This window comes from Hippocampus zosterae, chromosome 2 (assembly GCF_025434085.1).
Source record: "Hippocampus zosterae strain Florida chromosome 2, ASM2543408v3, whole genome shotgun sequence".
In the NCBI taxonomy this organism is placed as follows: domain Eukaryota; kingdom Metazoa; phylum Chordata; class Actinopteri; order Syngnathiformes; family Syngnathidae; genus Hippocampus; species Hippocampus zosterae.
Window position 1 is genome coordinate 39,929,664 of NC_067452.1, and position 16,560 is coordinate 39,946,223.

Sequence of the window (16,560 nt, forward strand, 5' to 3'; positions counted from 1 at the left end):
TTCACCAGGACGTATCCGGTCCCGGCAAAAATTGTGATTTTTTTTGGGGGGGGGGGCATGTTGAGGCCTCCCCAAAGAAGAATGATTAAAAACAAGCAATTCCACATGGGTATTCACAACGCTGAACTAAAAAAATCATATCTAATAAATAAATCGGCCCCAAACTGAAGCTACGCGAAAACAAGCCGCCACTGAATGAAAACAAAACGACGACAACAAAAAATGGCCCCCACCACCTCACGTGAACGCCATCTTCAGCATCGCCACAGTGAACGCAGGCGGGGCCGGAGGGAGGGAGGAAGAAAGTCAAGATTGCCTTTGCCTCCGCTTCATTCCGAGAACTCGCTGGGCTAATCGGAGAGAGAGAGACGTCAACGACGACGGCGTAACGGCACACGGAGTTCCTTCCTGGCCGGAGGTACGCCGGTGGCGTTAGGGGCTGGTGGGCGCGGCGCCCTCTGGCGGTGTGCCGGTGGAAGCGCGAGTCCGGACGCCGTCGCCGGTGCCCACGCTGGAGGCCGAGTGAGTCCTGGAGCGAACCAAGCGGGTCATGCCGGCTGTGGGCACTACAAGGGGGGAGGGGGGGGGGGACAAACCGGTTGGCATCAAGAAGAAGACATCTTGATGTCGGAATCAAACGCCCCCTTTTTCCCCTTCACGCTCAAGTCATTTCATTGACGGTCCTCCCCAAGCGCAACCTGGACAATCATTCGCCATCAAGACAATAAGTGTCCAGCTTTTGGATCGGTGTACCTCAACTCTGACTGATGTCTATCAATAATCATAATAATTATTAAAATAATAATACATATTATTTTATAAGCGCCTTTCAAGACACCCAAGGACACTTTACAATTTAAAAAAAAAAACAATACGGGTTGAGCTGCGGCAGCCAAAACGCGCCAGCGTTCACTCAACCCGGAAGTCAGAAAGAAACCACAAGGGAGGGAGTGTGGGGAGAAAAACAAAACCCACGCTCGAACTACCCCCATTTTGAGGATAGTTTCAATGTTTGTAATATGCCCCATCCATCACCCTGTACTGTCCCGGAGTTCCCCGTTTCAGTACGCTTGCGGAGGGCAAGCGGGATAAGAAAGTCCTGAAGTCCAGATCACGACAAGCACACACAAGAAAGAACAGACAAACCCGGATGGATTTACTCACTGTAGCCCATCCCCTGCACAAAATACTTGAAGGCCTCTGACAGTTTTCCAGGCTGAGGATGGAAGGGGGGGGGGGTGGGGGGGAAGCACATTCGCTAAATGTTCCGCCAAAAACACAAATCGAGGCGTCAAAACGATGATGAAACAAACGATGGGCTGACCTGCACCACTTGCGGAAGTCCTCCACAGTCTGCCATCTAGAGGAAAGACTGAGAATTACATGACATAGAGAACACGTGACATGCACGGATCTGCTCCAAAACAAATTTGAAAGTCGAAATGAGCAGCTTAGTGATGAAGTGCTGATTCCGCAAAGGAAAATACAAATTATGTTTGGACTTTACTAGCTACAATTTTTAGTTTTTTTTTTTAAATCGGTTTATCTGTTTGAGAAGACGTCACCGCCGGGAAAAGTCATAATTGACGTTCCACTCATAGTCGTGATGAGGAGGTGCAAAGTCTGACTTGGATGAGGCACAGCTGCCCCCTCCAAAAAAAATGCTCATTTCAACCAGACAAATACAGCAGAGTGTGTAGATGGTGCTCCAACGTTTTTTTTTTAATCCTTTGTACATTTTGGCAAAAAAAAAGCTGTCACAGACCCCTTGGGAAATTTTGAACTTGGGACAAATGGAATACAGTCAAAGTCGGTTCAAGGCCTTCCTTATAGCGGGGATGTGTTCTGCAGCCCCCAAAAAATCATACATTTAACAAGTGGGGCAAGGTCATTTTTCACACGGGCTCGCTTACTGGAGCCAAATCGCTTTTCGACCAGAAATTTCAATTTTTTTATGCCTCGAATGACGACCGAAAATCGGTTCTCAACCAAACTGGGCGCACTTGAATGCGCCACTTGACTTCCTTACACGAGGAAGTGACGCTTCCTCGTGTAGCGTTCCATTGCGAGCAGACGTGTTCAATACAGATTCTTTTTTTTTAAAGAGCGTGCTTTCGGTTTTCCCAACAAATCGGTTTTCCAACAGCCTTCCGGAACGGATTCTGGTCGAAAACCGAGGCCTGACTGTCATTTAGGCATGTCCTTTGAATGAAACCAAGACGCTGTCATATCTGCGCGCAGAAAAAGATGGCTGACAACATCTTCCTGTTGAAATGTAAATGATGGCAGTACTCATTCATTCATTCATTCATCTTCCGAGCCGCTTGATCCTCACGAGGGTCGCGGGGGGTGCTGGAGCCTATCCCAGCTGTCTTCGGGCAGTAGGCGGGGGACACCCTGAATCGGTTGCCAGCCAATCGCAGGGCACACATAAACGAACAACCATTCGCACTCACACTCACCACCTAGGGACAATTTAGAGTGTTCAATTCGCCTGCCATGCATGTTTTTGGAATGTGGGAGGAAACCGGAGCACCCGGAGAAAACCCACGAAGGCCCGGGGAGAACATGCAAACTCCACACAGGGAGGCCGGAGCTGGAATCGAACCCGGTACCTCTGCACTGTGAAGCCGACGTGCTAACCACTGGACTACCGGGCAGGACTGCTTTGGAAAAAAAAAATCTTCAGAGCGGTTTTGATTGTTTTCGAGAAAACTAAATCACAGTTGTGTGTGTGTGTGTGTGTGTGGGAAACATAACGACCACAACAACAAAGAGAACGACTCTTTGCCAACTGTGGAGTGAATGGAGTGAGATACCTTGAGCAGGGTGCTCTTGGTTGGGTCCAGTCTGGAATTACACTCCACCTGGATGGGGAAAAGCGACATGTCAAAACATCGAGGGGAGGAGCCATCGCGGCGGCGGCCGAGAAACTGACCACAGCGTCGACGGCGGGTGAAGCGTCTCCAACGACCAGCAGGGCGGGACACCTGACACGGACGCACAAGCGGCGCTAAGAATAGAACCGCCGCAACAACACACAACAACAAAAACACAAATGGCTGCTACCTGAGGGTGTCGACTGTGTCGTCATTCAAACCAGGCACGGGACGCTCCATCTGCAACTCGCTCCGGCTACACACACACACATGTGATACAGGCGGGCAGGCAATGTTGCAAGAGTTCAAAGAAAACAGGATTTCTTTTCCGCAGAGAAATTTGGGATTAAAACATCTCGAGACATCCGACCAAAATGGGAAAATGAGATCCAGATCGTCGCGCTGCGAGACGGCGATGTGAATCGCTCTTCAAACGTGCCGCAATCCAAGCGGCCCTCCTTTAGTGAATGAAAAAAAAAATGAAGACATGACAAATCACCTGTCGTAGCTGCAGTAAAACATTGCCAAGTTGTCCAGCGGAATGTCCTGAGAAATGTGAAGCCGGTAAGTCTGGATGAGCTCTTTGTTCTCTGCTAACTCGTCCTGCACGCGCGCGCACACACACACACACATGCACAAAAAATTTTAAATAAGCATGACAAGCCTTGGCTTGGCAGTGTGTGTGTGTGTGTGTGTGTGTGCTCTCACCGCGCTGAAGTGGTGCGCCATGACGAGGTCTACCAGGTTGCTGGTCCAGCCGCTCACCTGCAATACAAGACAAGAGACCAATTTCTTGATATGGAGCTTTCAGCCATATCAGCCGCAGCATGTGTGTGTGTGTGTGTGTGTGTGTGTGTGTGTGTGTGTTTCAGTGTGATTGTCAGACCTTGGATACAGCCCAGTCCATCCAGCCCTTGGCGCAGGGATCAATATTGATCAGAACTAAGCCCTCCACCAGACTGGGTTCATTCAACTAGAACGGCGACAATGGGCGGAGTCAAGCGCGTGTCCCAATACTTTTGGCCACAGTGCGTATTTGCCTGAGAGGGGGGTGGGGGGTTCACTCACAGCCAGTTTGCTGAGGATGTACGCTCCGGCGCCGACCCCAATGCCGATCACGCTGGTTACCCTGAGCACACACACACACACACACACACACACATGGGACATGAAATAGAGTGCCATAAAAATTTATTTGTCCCCTTAAAAAAATAATTGTCAAAATCAGACAAAGATGACCCAAGTCAACATATAAAGCAGTTTGTAAGTGAGGATTGAATAATAATAATAATACATTTTTCACAAGACACCCAAGGACACAGTAACAAAAAAACAATACAATACGGTAACGATAGCGACAATTTTGTTGTTGTTACCACCATCTTAAAACCTAATCGTGAAAATTGTCTCGTCTGGAAAACGCATCACAGCACATACAATGTTTGATGCCAATATGCCACCTAGTGGCAGCACAGGGATGACAATTGAGCAATGAGTAACTGCTTTTGTAATGCTGTGCTGTCTCAGATATAAATTAAACTTTAGTCGTGATATGATATTTGTACAGTCATAACTCGGTTTTTGACCATAATCCGTTGCAGAAGGCAGTTCGAAAACCAAAATCATGCTCTTTTTAAAAAAAATATTGATTGAAGACGTCTGCTCACAATGGAAGCGTCACTCCCTCGTGTAAGGAATGCGACAGGAGTCAAGTGGCGCGTTCAAGTGCGCTCAGTTTGCTCGAGAACCGATTTTTCGATCATAATCCGAGGCGTAAAAACCTCAAAATCTTGGGTCGAAAAATAACAGAGACGTCTGAAAATGTATTAAAAAGAAGGAAAACTCCAGTAGGCGAGCCCGTGTGAAAAATGACCTTGCCCCCTTGTTAAATATTTGATTTTTTGGGGGTCTCCTGAACACATCTCCGCTATAAGGAAGGACTTACTGAAGCTGTGTAAGGACGGACGGCAGCATGGCGGCCAGCTCGTCCATCGATGGATACTGGTACCTGAGTGCACAAAGAAAAACTTACAAGTTACCAAAAGTTGCCAAAAAATTACCCCCAGACTGGCGACCGGTCCGTCACGGCGCGTACAGAGAGACAAATAATACCCATTGGGGAAGGCGGGGGCGTTCTCCTGTTGTCCCGGAGCGTCGACGTGCATCACCGAGAAGTGGCGAGTCACTTCCTGCATGTCCTCGTAGTTAAACAGGCTGTTGAAGCACGACTTATCTACAAAGACATTTTCAAGCGAGCAATTGAGTCGGACGAGACTCGCGCACGCACGGCGGCGCCCCTCGCGTACTCACGGTTGAGTCCGACGTCGTGGTAGGTGAGGATGGTGGGGCGGTTGCCCTTCGCGATGATGCCTCTCACGGTCACGTGCAGTGCGCAGTGAGTCGTTTCCACGTCGTACTCCTGGACAACAAATAACAATTGTTGAAGACCCAAGTCTGAGACTGTGGACTTCATGAGAAGCCAGGAGGGGGGTACGTGGCGTCACCTGACAGTTGAAGTCCTGCAGGTTTCTGCCATTCTAGGGAGAGACACAAAAACGTTGCGTTCATCGAAAGCACTGAAAGTGGAAGTCCAAGCAAAGCTTTGTGTTCTGTTCCCTGACCTGCGTCGTCAGGAGCGGTTTGATCTCTGTCAGCTGCACGTCGTGAAGTTCCTCCATCGTGGGACCCCCTCGCCCCTTCTTGCTCGCCTGAGAACGAAACACATTTTGCATGTTCACCATTGTCCCTCTGTGTGTGTGTGTGTGTGTGTGCACGTACACACACATTCCTCGACTGTATTTCTAGAGCGCTTTAACACAGAGTAGTAGTGATGTGTTCCCTCTTTTGAGGACCAGTCAAGAGGTGGAAACACCTTTTAATCGAGGCCCAGGCTGTCCATAATCTGATAATATGTCGTCAGAGAAAAAAAAATAAGGACGTTCACGTTTTTAAGCGATATATTTTTTAATTTTATGTTGAATTATTAACTATTTCCCTTTTATATTTGAGCGTTATATTCCTTTCTGTTATAGTTAACTAAAGTATATTCTGTTGAATAATTGTTAAAACGTTCGAATGTGGCTTGCATCTGATTGGCTGAAGAGAAGCAGGAAGTGTTTTCGTTTCCGGAAAGAGGCGTGTTCGTTCGCCAGTTGCGGAGCAGACGCTGGAAAATAAAAAAAAGGAAGTTCACGTTTTTAAGTGATATATTTTTTAATTTTACGTTAAATTATTAATTATTTTCCTTTTATATTGGAGCATTATATTCCTTTCTGTTATAGTTACCTAAATTATATTCTGTTGAATAATTGTTGAAACGTTCGAATGTTGCTTGCATCTGATTAGCTGAAGAGAAGCAGGAAGTGTTTTCGTTTCCGGAAAGAGGCGTGTTCGTTCGCGAGTTCCGGAGCAGACGTTGGAAAATAAAAGCTACGTTGACACTAAGTCCATCTCTCCTTTTTGGCCCATTCCTAAGGAACCCCTCAATTTACATATACGACAACCGAGTCACTACGTGTCAAGCGTTGGGTAATGCGGCTTCAACGAAATGTATCGATTCGTTATTTCTCGTGAGTTGCCCGCACGATTTGTGTGCGTGCATTTGGAAAGGCCTCGTCGTTCAGCTCCGGACACGATTTTGTTTCACGCACGAACCGAACACCGATAAATTGTTGGTGTTCGGAAAAAAATTAAGTCAATCCAAAAAGCGGGGACAACACAAAGAGCAAACGTGGTTTGACTGAAATCATTGTCATTTAGTTTTATTTTTCAATCGATGAAAGGTGGATAAATCGGGGTTTTGGAGCTGTTATTCGCCCAGCCCTAATCGATCGCAATTCCGTTGCGGTGGCTGAATTAGGTCGAGCTCTGATGACTGACGTCTCTACGAGCGACCCATCAGCTTTCAAGAGCAACTAAGTCAATTTCCGAGGAACGCGATCACGTGTGTATTGGTACGCGTTTAGTCGGAATAAACGACAGCAAATGAGCTAAAGTCTGATGCGAACGTGAGCTCGGGTCAGAGAGCCGCTGCTTAGCAACCGTCACCATGGGAACCGTTTCAATTCGTTCCCCCTTCTGTCACGCTCACGCGCGGCTCGCGGCTAGTTAGCTTGGAGCTAATTATCCGTGACAACTCCGCGAAGATATTCTCTTCTTGGATTTTCACTCACCGTAAGGCTCGGAGTCGAATTTCACGAGCGACGAAGGTCGACGGGGGAAATAAAAACGAGAGTTCGCTTGTTGCGGAATCACCTCAGCCCCCGACGACGAGAGCCGAGTGGACGAAGGATGCGAGCAAGCGGCTGGCAGTCAGGAAATGGCGGGGGCGGGGCTCGGCGAACGTCAACAACAGCTCGTCTTTTCCCCTCCAACGACTAAAATAAGAACCGATGACAAATATTTTCCACCTTATTGACCACACGTGCATGGGTGGGCGTCAAATATCACAATGTTCGTATAGTACTGTTGTCAATTCTCTCTATTTGCTAATAGAGCTAATAAAACAAAAAATAAAAGTCTCTGACAAAACGTGAGCGTTTCGGCGACATCTTAGAGTTGCGCACCATCAAAATAAAACAAAAACTTCACGCGGTTCGGTTTGTCATCGCTTGCATTGTGCGCGCAGGACGACGTGACCAGTCGGTGAGCAAATTCTCCTCCTGGGAATGATTGACTGAAAAGTGTCATTTGATGGCTAGGTGATGAAATGCCGCATAACCAGTGACGAATAATACAAACGGAATCTGCATGGGTGCTCGCTTCAAGTGAGAACCTTCTTACTTGATTGCTGCATCCGTTTGTTTTTAGCGTACCAAAAAAAAAAGTGTTTCGAATGCCCGCTTGTTTCCTCACACTTGGGGCTGTGCTTTTGCGAGGAATCTCAAGCGGCGGACTCCACGAACATTTTCTGCCGAGGTAGGCGGGGAAAAAAAGACGACTGAAGATCCAGCCCGCCGGTCGTCACGGTAACAAGAGCTCAGTAGTGGCCCGGCAGATGAGAGCCGGGAGCTGCGTATCCGCATACTTTCATCCGAGTGGCTTGTATGTAAAGGCGCACGCACATTAGGCAGCTTTAGGTTTGACTACATGAGTATTGTTCATCGTAAAAAGAAAAACCAAAGCAACTCGCTGTCTATTCAGGATCAGGAACAACAGATGCTTTTGTGTTGTTTTTTTTTCGGGCCGCCATTCTCGACGTTTCAGCAAATTAAATAGAATAAGAATATACGTCGTCGTCTCGGAACGCCGTTAAAACAAGTGCCGCATGCTAACGTGTGTGCGTGTTGATGCCATGTAAACGGAGAAGTTGCTGCCGCAGGATGAGGAACGTCTCTTGCGTCGGGCGCATTTGGGGCAGGGGGGGGGGGGTTAGGGGGGTCCATCTCAAACAAGCGGCGCCAATGTGCCATTTGTCCAAAGTGTTCAACGGCGTTAGCTGGAGTGCCAGTGGCGCGCGGAGAGCCGGCGGACCACCGACAGGTCGTGCAGCAGGCGCCTGATGCGCTGTTTGAGCTGCGGGAGGCGGGACAAGGGCTCCGGAGGCTCCAGCTCACCCGAATGATCCAACCACGACTCCAGAACTGAGAAAGAAGGACAACAACAACAAAAAAAAAATCAAATAAAAGCGGCTTAGCGACTTCCTGCTGTGTGTGTGTGCGCGTTACATCGACACGCTAGATTCGTGTTGGGGTACAGATGTCTGACCGTCCAGATCCTTCTCGATGATGTCCATCCTGGCGCTGATCTGCCGGTGCAGACGCTCCACGTGCTCCAGCAGGTTCAGCTGGCATTGGGTCACCGAAGCGGGCGGGTGAGCGCGCGCGTGGCCTTCGTCTCCGTTTGCGCAGGTGCGCTTGGTGCTTTTGGCGCCGCCTTGCCACTCACCGGCGTCGAATGCCAAGTCTTCCCGCTTTATTTCCCCGGAAAGAAAAAAGAAACGACACGAGCGGCGTGCTCGGCAATCACGTTTGCTAATTTGAAAATCAATCACCTTCAATCGGGGCTCTTCCGTTTCTTTGCAATGTGAAAATTATTCTGTTCACATTGTCTGTTTCTTAGCAAGAATTTGAATATACCCCCCCCAAACCCCCCCCCGATGATTTTCTGCCGATGAATAAACGGTACTTGATGAAACGGAGCGATGGACTCGCCCGGGACAAAGTTCCTCGCCGCATCTCACTCGCGAGTAAAAATAGGTCATCACCGACGTGTCTCACGTTGCCACGGCAACAGCAGCCAAATCATGAGCGAGGCTCGCGCGTCAAGCTCCCTTTTACGGCGCACTCTGACCTGTGATCAACCCGAATCTCCCAGCGTGCACACCCCCCCCCCCCCACATTTCTACCAAGATGTTATTTTGAAAGTTTCCTCAATCGTTCTTGCAAAGCTTGCTAACGGCAATCGAAAACGAATGAATCGACCGTTTCATCGTCTCACCTCATCTTCTTGGAGCGCGTCTCGCTTGGGGGCGGCGGGGGTGGGGGGGGCGTGCCTGGGCCTGGCTTTTTCCCACGACAAACCCGGCTTCTGGTAGCAGTGCTCGCTGCTGACATAACTGACGGGGGGCTCCAGCGGAGGCTGGTGCCCCTCCTCCGGCGCCCACGGCAATCGCCACAGCTGCAAGTCGGGGTGCGAGGGCGTTCTGCCGAGACAAGTGGGAGGTCGTCGCATGCGATGCCAGGCGCGGCGCAAGTTTCAAGCGATTTGGGGTCAGTCGACGACAAGCGCCGCCGAGGACTCACCTCAAGAGTCCGATCTTCAGCTGCAGGCCGCTGAGGACCTGCTGGAGTGTGTGCGTGTGCGCCAGGAGGCCGCTGGTCTGCGTGATCTTGGAGGCGTTGCTCTCCGAGTAGTTGTCCCGCACAAACGACAGACCGAACATGCGTCCCGACGTCAGCAGGTCGGGCTCGGACGGGTGGCGCCGAGCCCGCCTGCGACCTGGACACACCGCGTCAGAGAAGCACAGCGCGGCTGTCAAAAGCAGGCGACCCCCCCCCCCCCCCCCCACGATTGGCGGCCTACCTGTACAGTGTCTGCAGTAGTAGCAGACGTAGTTGCGCGGCACGTTGTCCTCGTACAAGCCCATGCAGGTGCCGTGCTGCCAACGCAAACAGGACTCGCACTGCGGACCACAAAGTTTGTTGCGAGATGCCTCCAAAGGAATCCCCCCCCCCCCCCCCCCCCCACGGCGCGAGGCCCACCTGGATCATAAAGTCGTTCTCCTCGTCCACTTCGCACACGCACCTCACCACCTCGCTGTCGTCCGCTCCCGCCGCCGGCGACCAGGAGGGCGCGTCCTCGCCGCTCTCCGCCGTCAGCGTCGACCAGTCGCTGCCGTCGTCCACTGACCAAAGCGGGACGGGGGCGGCGTCAAACGTCGTCCGGCGCTGCCGCACGCTCACTCGTGTGTGTGCTTACGTGCGTGCGCGCCGGGGTGCTCCTCGCCAAATTTGAACGCGGCCAAGTCGTCGTTGTCGCTACTGCAAACTTCTGAGACCAAAAAAAAATCAAAACAAACCAAAAAAAAAAAAATCTTTTTCTTCGTGTTTTTTTTTGTTTTTTTTTAGCTTTTACCTGATTGGCTGATCTTTTTCTTTTTCTTCTTTTTCTTCTTCTTCTTCAGTTTGACCCTCAGAAAGTTTTTTCTCTCTTTCTTGTCTTGATGACTCTTGTCCCGCTTGACCTCTGCCGGCAGACAAAGAGGCCGAATTAACATTCTGTCCTTCGAGTGAAAATTTTTTTTTTTTGCGTGAAGGGGCAGAAGTGGCAAGTGCCAGTTTTGCTCAGCCAAATTTCGATTGAAAAACAGCCCGCGGCATGAAGCCCGTCAACGCCGGCGAGACTCGTGACGGAGGCGCACCTCAAACGTGTCGCGTCGGATGTCAATATGTTACATTTGGGGTGTAAAACAAAAAAAAAGATGGGTGTGGGGGCGCTTAACAGCAACCGATCGATCTCAATTTGCACAAATATTTCTCGAGCGGAAAATAATGATGCTGCTATTCGGGGCTTCATTGGTCCATGCGTCGATTTTAAAGAGCGCTTATCCTGAACGGGGTCGCGCTGTGGGTGGGGGGGTGGGGGGGTCGTCAGCCCAATCTAAAGCAGCTCTTCCGTTTGAAATCAGCCGAATATTTACCGCACGTGATTCCGTTCCTATGATTGTTCCTCAGCGACAGAAAGGTGGAAACGGGGAGAAAGCGACGCAACGTGATTGGGCGCCTCCTCGAGGATTATCATGAAGATAAGATAAGATAAGATAAGATCTCCTTTCTTCGTCCCACACTGGGGAAATTTACAGCCTCCAGCAACAAGAATGTATGTAGAAAGAAGAAAGGAGAAGACTTTCGACGGAACATGATGAGAAGACAAAGCGACGGCGTCAGCCGACCTGTTAGCGTAGTCCCGGGGGGCTCTCCGTCGTCACGCTGACAGGCGCCGCTCGCCACGTCGTAGCCAAAGTGGCCGCGCTCCGACGTCGAGCGCTTCCTCCTACGACACAGTCAAGTCACGTCAAGCGTTCAACCGGCAACCGGCTGCGTTCGGAATCACTCAGGAGCCCAGCGTGACGCGACGCGTTGACGGCAAGAAGCTGACCTCGGCATGTCCGCCGCCGCCGCCGCCGGAGCGCCCGGTTGCTCCGCCGCCGAAATCTGCTGCTCCGCGTGGTAGTACTTGATGTGGTAGTGCAGCAAACTGGCCTTGCGGAAGGACTTGGCGCAGCCCGCCGACGGACACTTGAAGGGGTTGTGGTCCAGCTCGATGGAGAGGATGGGGGGGGGCTGGTTCTTGATCACCCTGTAGACTGACGCACGAGACGGGCGGCGGCGGACGAGTTTTCGATCATCGTTTTCACTTGAACTCGAATGTTTTGTGTTGGGAACAAACTTCAATCCGTGGCGCTTGCCACTTTTACATTGCGCCGTTTATTTTTTTATTTGTTTTCAGTCGTCAGAGAGACTCCTCGACTGCGTTTCACCGAGTCCGCGTAACCGATGGCAACTTTTGACTCTATTCACCAATCGAAACGGCCCAAACGGTCACATGACCGTAAAGAACCGGAATAAAATTGCCTTCATGTCTTGAAATGATCAAAAATTTCATTTGGGAGCGATTTCGGCATTGCGAGCCACAACACTTGTTAGCGCCATCTGAATATTCACATTGCACTTTTTTTACTTGCTTTTTTACTTTTTTTTTTAACTCTTTCTTCTTTCTACCTACATTCTTGCTGCTGGAGGCTGTAAATTTCCCCAGTGTGGGACGAATAAAGGATATCTTATCTTATCTTTTATTCCGATATTAAGAAAACGTGAATCACAAGTTACTCGGTAGTGAACTCGTTTCGATTTAGAGAAGATGGCCTTTATGTGTCCCTGATCATATTTCTGATGAAACAACGAAAGCAACTTTTTGCCCTTTTTCTGTTACGGTTCAGTTTTGAGTCGGGTGAAAAGTGGTGAGCCGTTGACGGTCGTTACCTGAGATCTTAGCCGCTGCAATGTCATTTTCAGTTGACGGTAAGCGGCAAAATGGCCGACCCCCGAGATAAATCGGAGGGGGGGGGGTTGTGTTTCTGCTCGATTTATATTCCACATATGCAATATTGATCAAAACGCAACGTTTAGACTACTCGGGGTGCGTAGAACCCGTTTTTGTCAAGAGGACGTTGGACTTGACTTTGTCTTTAACACGACTGATCAATCAAAAGAAATATCTTGTACATCTCTATAGTTTGTTGCGATTTGAAAGTGACATTTTGGTGACTTACGTGGTTCTCTGCTGAATTTGTGAGTGGTGGGGAGGTGGGCCTGGCGCTCCAACAGCACGTCTGCTCCGGGTGAGACACACAAAGAGGCGGAGTCAAGCCGAGAGCTCATTTTCAGGACTCGTCAATTGCGTTCAAAAGCAACAATTTTTTTTTTGGGGGGGGGGCAGCTTCCGTAGTTCAAAGCGGATCCTCGCTGACGTGCCGTCTTTATTTGGCAATTTTCATCAGGCAATTTCCCGTATCGATCACTTCCTGATTTTAATTTCATGATGGCGTTTACCTTTGTCGACGCGGGCGGGCTCGGAAACGGCGGCAGGTTGGCCGAGCTCGCTCGCGATTGGCCGCTCGTGAGTCTCACTCTTCCCGCCCGGAGGGAGGGGAAGACTCTCGGCCGCTGGCGGAGGGAGCGATGGCGACGACGGTGATGATGAGGACGGTTGCGGCCCCCTCTGGCCTTCCTCCTTCTCCTCCTCCTCCTCTTCCTCCTCCCCGCCGACTTCTTCTTCGCCACATTCGGGCTCGCTCTCTCCTTCTTCCAGTCCCTCACTCCCCACGGCTGACTTGTCACATTTTGACTTCTGCAACAGCGCACGTACCTTTACAAAGTCGTCGGGGGGGGGGGGGGGGGTGTCAGTTTGTCGCGTTCCTTACTTTTTGTAAGGCTTTGACCTTCGGGGGCTTCACCGTCCGAACCACGCCGTCATAAAAGCGGACCGTGTAGGACTCTGACACACAAAAACACACGAGGAAACGTGTCTCAGAACTGTTTTGGGGTTTTCGTGACAAGTTACATCAAAGGGGAAGTCAAATCGATAGCCCGCGCGAGGGGAAACGCGGAATTATGATTTGAAAGCGTGAAGTGTCTTTCTTTAACATCTCCCTCCTTCTGCAACGCTTTTCATTGACTTTAAAACAAAACGATAGGCTGATTCCATTCTGAGAGCAACGGAAGATCCTCGGCGGAAGGAATGATGTAAGTGCAACCTCACCGTCATCGTTGACGTGCAGGATTTTGGCCGGGTAGAAACGACAGTCGGTCCAACAGGCCAGAACCTTGGTGCCGGAAACAAACGACTGAGAGAAAGAGATGGGAAGGAAATATGAATGACAAGCGGGGGGTGTTCTTACCCCCCCCCCGGCTAGAAAGCCCAGTGCGGGGAGGAGGAGCAGTCACGGGTAAGAATTGATAGATTTTGTGTGTCACGTGGTCCAAAGTGTTTTTAAATGACAGTGAACCATCGCCATGGCACTGTTCATCTTTCAGGGCTGCGCTGTTCCGCGGATTCTTTTTAGTGGAGCTTGTCATATTTTCTTCATGACAAAACCCACGGCGACGAAACGTTCTGTGGAGTATTCCTAAAAAAAATTTTTTTCAATGCTTGGGCCTGAAAAAGTTTTCATTTTTTGGTTTCGTTCAATACAACATTGTATTGTTTATGGAATAATTGTAAAAAATAAAATAAAGAGGACTACTTCACGGTCTTACAGTTGTCATTTTCTTCTTTTTTTTCCCCTATGAGATTAAAGTTAGACTAGGAAGAGAATAAAGTTTTGATATTGGATGAAGTCATTTTAGGAGGCACCGTTGATCTCTATCAATCTAAGCTATTATCATTCATTCATTCATTCATTCATCTTCCATACCGCTTGATCCTCACGAGGGTCGCGGGAGGTGCTGGAGCCCATCCCAGCCGTCTCCGGGCAGTAGGCGGGAGTGTTCAATCAGCCTGCCACGCATATTTTTGGAATGTGGGAGGGAACCGGAGGACCCGGAGAAAAGCCACACAGGCCCGGGGAGAACATGCAAACTCCACACAGGGAGGCCGGAGCTGGAATCGAACCCAGTACCTCTGCACTGTGAAGCCGACGTGCTAACCACTGGACTACCGGGCCGCCGCTATTATCATTATTATTATTATTATCACTATACGTGTCTGTGCGTCCTACCGTTGACACGCTTGTCGGATTGAGGCCCCGCCTTCCCCTCAAAGTGAGTCGCTCCAGTGGCCGCAGGTACGGCGAGTTCCAATGGAACCATTCGTCGTGGCGGCGGCTCCAGCGGCGGTAGTGGATGAGGACACGCTCTTTGTCGTAGTCGACCTTGTCAATGGTGGCCGAGTACCTGATACCCCCCCCACAAAAAAAAACAAAAACAGAAAAAGAATAACATTTGGTGCATATAACATGGTTAACATGCCGCTATGAGTAGCGCCTACCAGTTTTTGTGGCGGTCTCTTGCCTGCAGTTGAGCGCCCACTTCAAACTTGATGCCTGTCCTATCTGGGGGAGTCTTCATCTGTATAAAACAAGGTACAGATACATTTTTAAAAAAAAGTCTTCAATTTATCTATCCCCTTTTGGTCTGTTCATTATCATCTCTTGTTCAAATAAGATGTCAGCGAGAGACCAAGTGAAAGAAAGAAAGAGAGAGAGAGACAAAATTATTTTTCAACTTTGGTGTTGTTTTCTTTGATTTTACTTCTAAAATGTTTGATGATCCATTAAGTTTCAACTAAGAGCAGGCGTCTCAAACAGAATACTCTGCGGCACGCTATTTGACATTGAAGTTTAAGGTTAATGCAGCCCCCACTTTTTTGTCACATCGCGGCCCGGGGTAATTTATTTCTTCTTCACTTATGGACTTCCATATCTCAGGCTTATGACAGCTTTCGGAGAAACATCATTCGGGGTGACACAAAGGGGAAGGAAAGGATATTCGGTCACTTTCGCCATCTGTAGAACCATTAATGTTTTGAACTTTTACTCATAAATATGTATTAATAAAGTTTGAGAAGAATGGATAAGTTGCACTTTGTTCCCCCAACTTGAGGCCCTTTTTTCAATGTCAGGGCACGTACACACAGGCAACAGGCTGGTCGTCGGTCATTGTCAGGGTTCTTATAGCCAAATAAGAGAAAGTGAATCAAAAAGTGAAAACAACTCTTTCGCTGTGCTGCCCTAGCTCTAAAACAATGCATGTATGATAACATTTAATTACAATGAGACAAGAGGAATATTACCGAGTCAAAGTGTTTGTATGATGTTTTGATGTCACTTTGCCAGATTACAGATCATAAATACGCGGCACCCTTCAATGAAAACTCATCATACACATTTGACAGCGATTTTTTTTTTCATTTACACCAAAAGAACTTTTCGATGTCGTTCGACACCTGGTCAACGTTTTTTGACAGATCTGTTTCTACTCTTCCCGTGTGACAACATCCCATTGGTTAAAAACATTGAAAGGTCGGAATTTCTGACTTTTCATTGGTCGTCGGTGCTGTCGAGGCAGCGCGAAGGCCCGCCCTTTATAACTGCTCTTTGCTATGTGGATAATCTCTCCAAATGAGAAAGCGACTAAGGCAATAAAACTCAAAACTCTCACAAATGACGCAGCGGTCTTCTGCGCACAACGGGTACAAATGAAGGCCGCGCACTTTGAGTTGTTTATCTGTTTTTGGACAGTAAAAACGATGAGTTGGCGTGTTCCTCCCAATGATCAGAACTAGATGAGCTAGTGGCTAACGGCTAGTCCCACATACGAAGGAGTACGAGCAGAGCGTGAAGTGTCATTTTAACGACACGTATCATGACGTTCGGCGCGACGCACAGCTTCAGCAACTACCCGCCCTATTTAATTTGACTCATCGATAACTGGTCCCTTGGAAGTTGAAAGGATGCAGCGAAAAGCTTGTTTACCTCTCGCGTTTAGCAGCGCAGTCAGTGAATGCACTCACGAGTGACGTCACATCGAGCTGGCACTGTGGCGCATGCGCATTCCGCTTCAATGGGGAATTGGTGGACGGGCGAGACGGACTATGATCGGTAGGTGGTGCCATTCGGTCACATTTTCACAAGCAATACTTTGTGTGGTTGTCGCGTATTTATCATTATTGCAGTGGTGCC

The 16,560-nt window shown here is 49.2% G+C and overlaps 2 protein-coding genes across 3 annotated transcripts; both read right to left on the reverse strand.

Annotated features, from left to right (window-relative positions):
• Window positions 1-52: 52 nt before the first annotated feature.
• LOC127595876 (protein NDRG3-like) lies at window positions 53-7,268 on the reverse strand. Its single transcript, XM_052057806.1, has 16 exons — window positions 7,052-7,268; window positions 5,501-5,587; window positions 5,384-5,416; window positions 5,190-5,298; window positions 4,992-5,112; window positions 4,825-4,887; window positions 3,948-4,008; window positions 3,766-3,852; window positions 3,588-3,644; window positions 3,379-3,482; window positions 3,070-3,135; window positions 2,939-2,990; window positions 2,820-2,867; window positions 1,325-1,360; window positions 1,165-1,216; window positions 53-566 (listed from the first exon to the last, which is right to left on the reverse strand). The coding sequence occupies exons 2-16, from the start codon at window positions 5,555-5,557 to the stop codon at window positions 433-435; spliced, it is 1,080 nt and encodes a 359-aa protein (XP_051913766.1). The 5' UTR covers window positions 5,558-5,587; window positions 7,052-7,268; the 3' UTR covers window positions 53-432.
• Window positions 7,269-7,413: 145 nt separating this feature from the next.
• LOC127595869 (PHD finger protein 20-like) lies at window positions 7,414-16,516 on the reverse strand. 2 transcript variants are annotated; one of them, XM_052057791.1, is made up of 17 exons: window positions 16,354-16,516; window positions 14,868-14,947; window positions 14,599-14,773; window positions 13,641-13,725; window positions 13,303-13,376; window positions 12,932-13,229; window positions 12,652-12,711; window positions 11,478-11,685; window positions 11,272-11,372; window positions 10,455-10,565; window positions 10,299-10,367; window positions 10,082-10,224; window positions 9,903-10,002; window positions 9,623-9,818; window positions 9,318-9,522; window positions 8,586-8,790; window positions 7,414-8,461 (listed from the first exon to the last, which is right to left on the reverse strand). In XM_052057791.1, exons 2-17 carry the CDS (start codon window positions 14,945-14,947, stop codon window positions 8,313-8,315), a joined length of 2,259 nt encoding a protein of 752 aa, XP_051913751.1. In that variant the 5' UTR covers window positions 16,354-16,516; the 3' UTR covers window positions 7,414-8,312. The 2 variants fall into 2 exon arrangements, with proteins under 2 accessions (XP_051913751.1, XP_051913750.1); XM_052057790.1 differs by having other exon boundaries at window positions 10,299-10,370.
• Window positions 16,517-16,560: the final 44 nt, after the last annotated feature.

Bases quoted from the DNA above. Each gene is read 5' to 3' on its own strand.
- LOC127595876 (XM_052057806.1), bottom strand. From the start codon at position 5,557: ATGGAGGAACTTCACGACGTGCAGCTGACAGAGATCAAACCGCTCCTG. The intron at 5,417-5,500 runs GTCAGGGAACAG...GTCTCTCCCTAG, and splicing joins AACCGCTCCTGACGACGCAG to AATGGCAGAAACCTGCAGGA. The intron at 1,217-1,324 runs GTCAGCCCATCG...TTCCATCCTCAG, and splicing joins GACTTCCGCAAGTGGTGCAG to CCTGGAAAACTGTCAGAGGC.
- LOC127595869 (XM_052057790.1), bottom strand. From the start codon at position 14,947: ATGAAGACTCCCCCAGATAGGACAGGCATCAAGTTTGAAGTGGGCGCT. The intron at 12,712-12,931 runs GTAAACGCCATC...CACCCGGAGCAG, and splicing joins GCCCGCCCGCGTCGACAAAG to ACGTGCTGTTGGAGCGCCAG. The intron at 11,373-11,477 runs GTCAGCTTCTTG...ACTGTGTCGTAG, and splicing joins GCGGCGGCGGACATGCCGAG to GAGGAAGCGCTCGACGTCGG.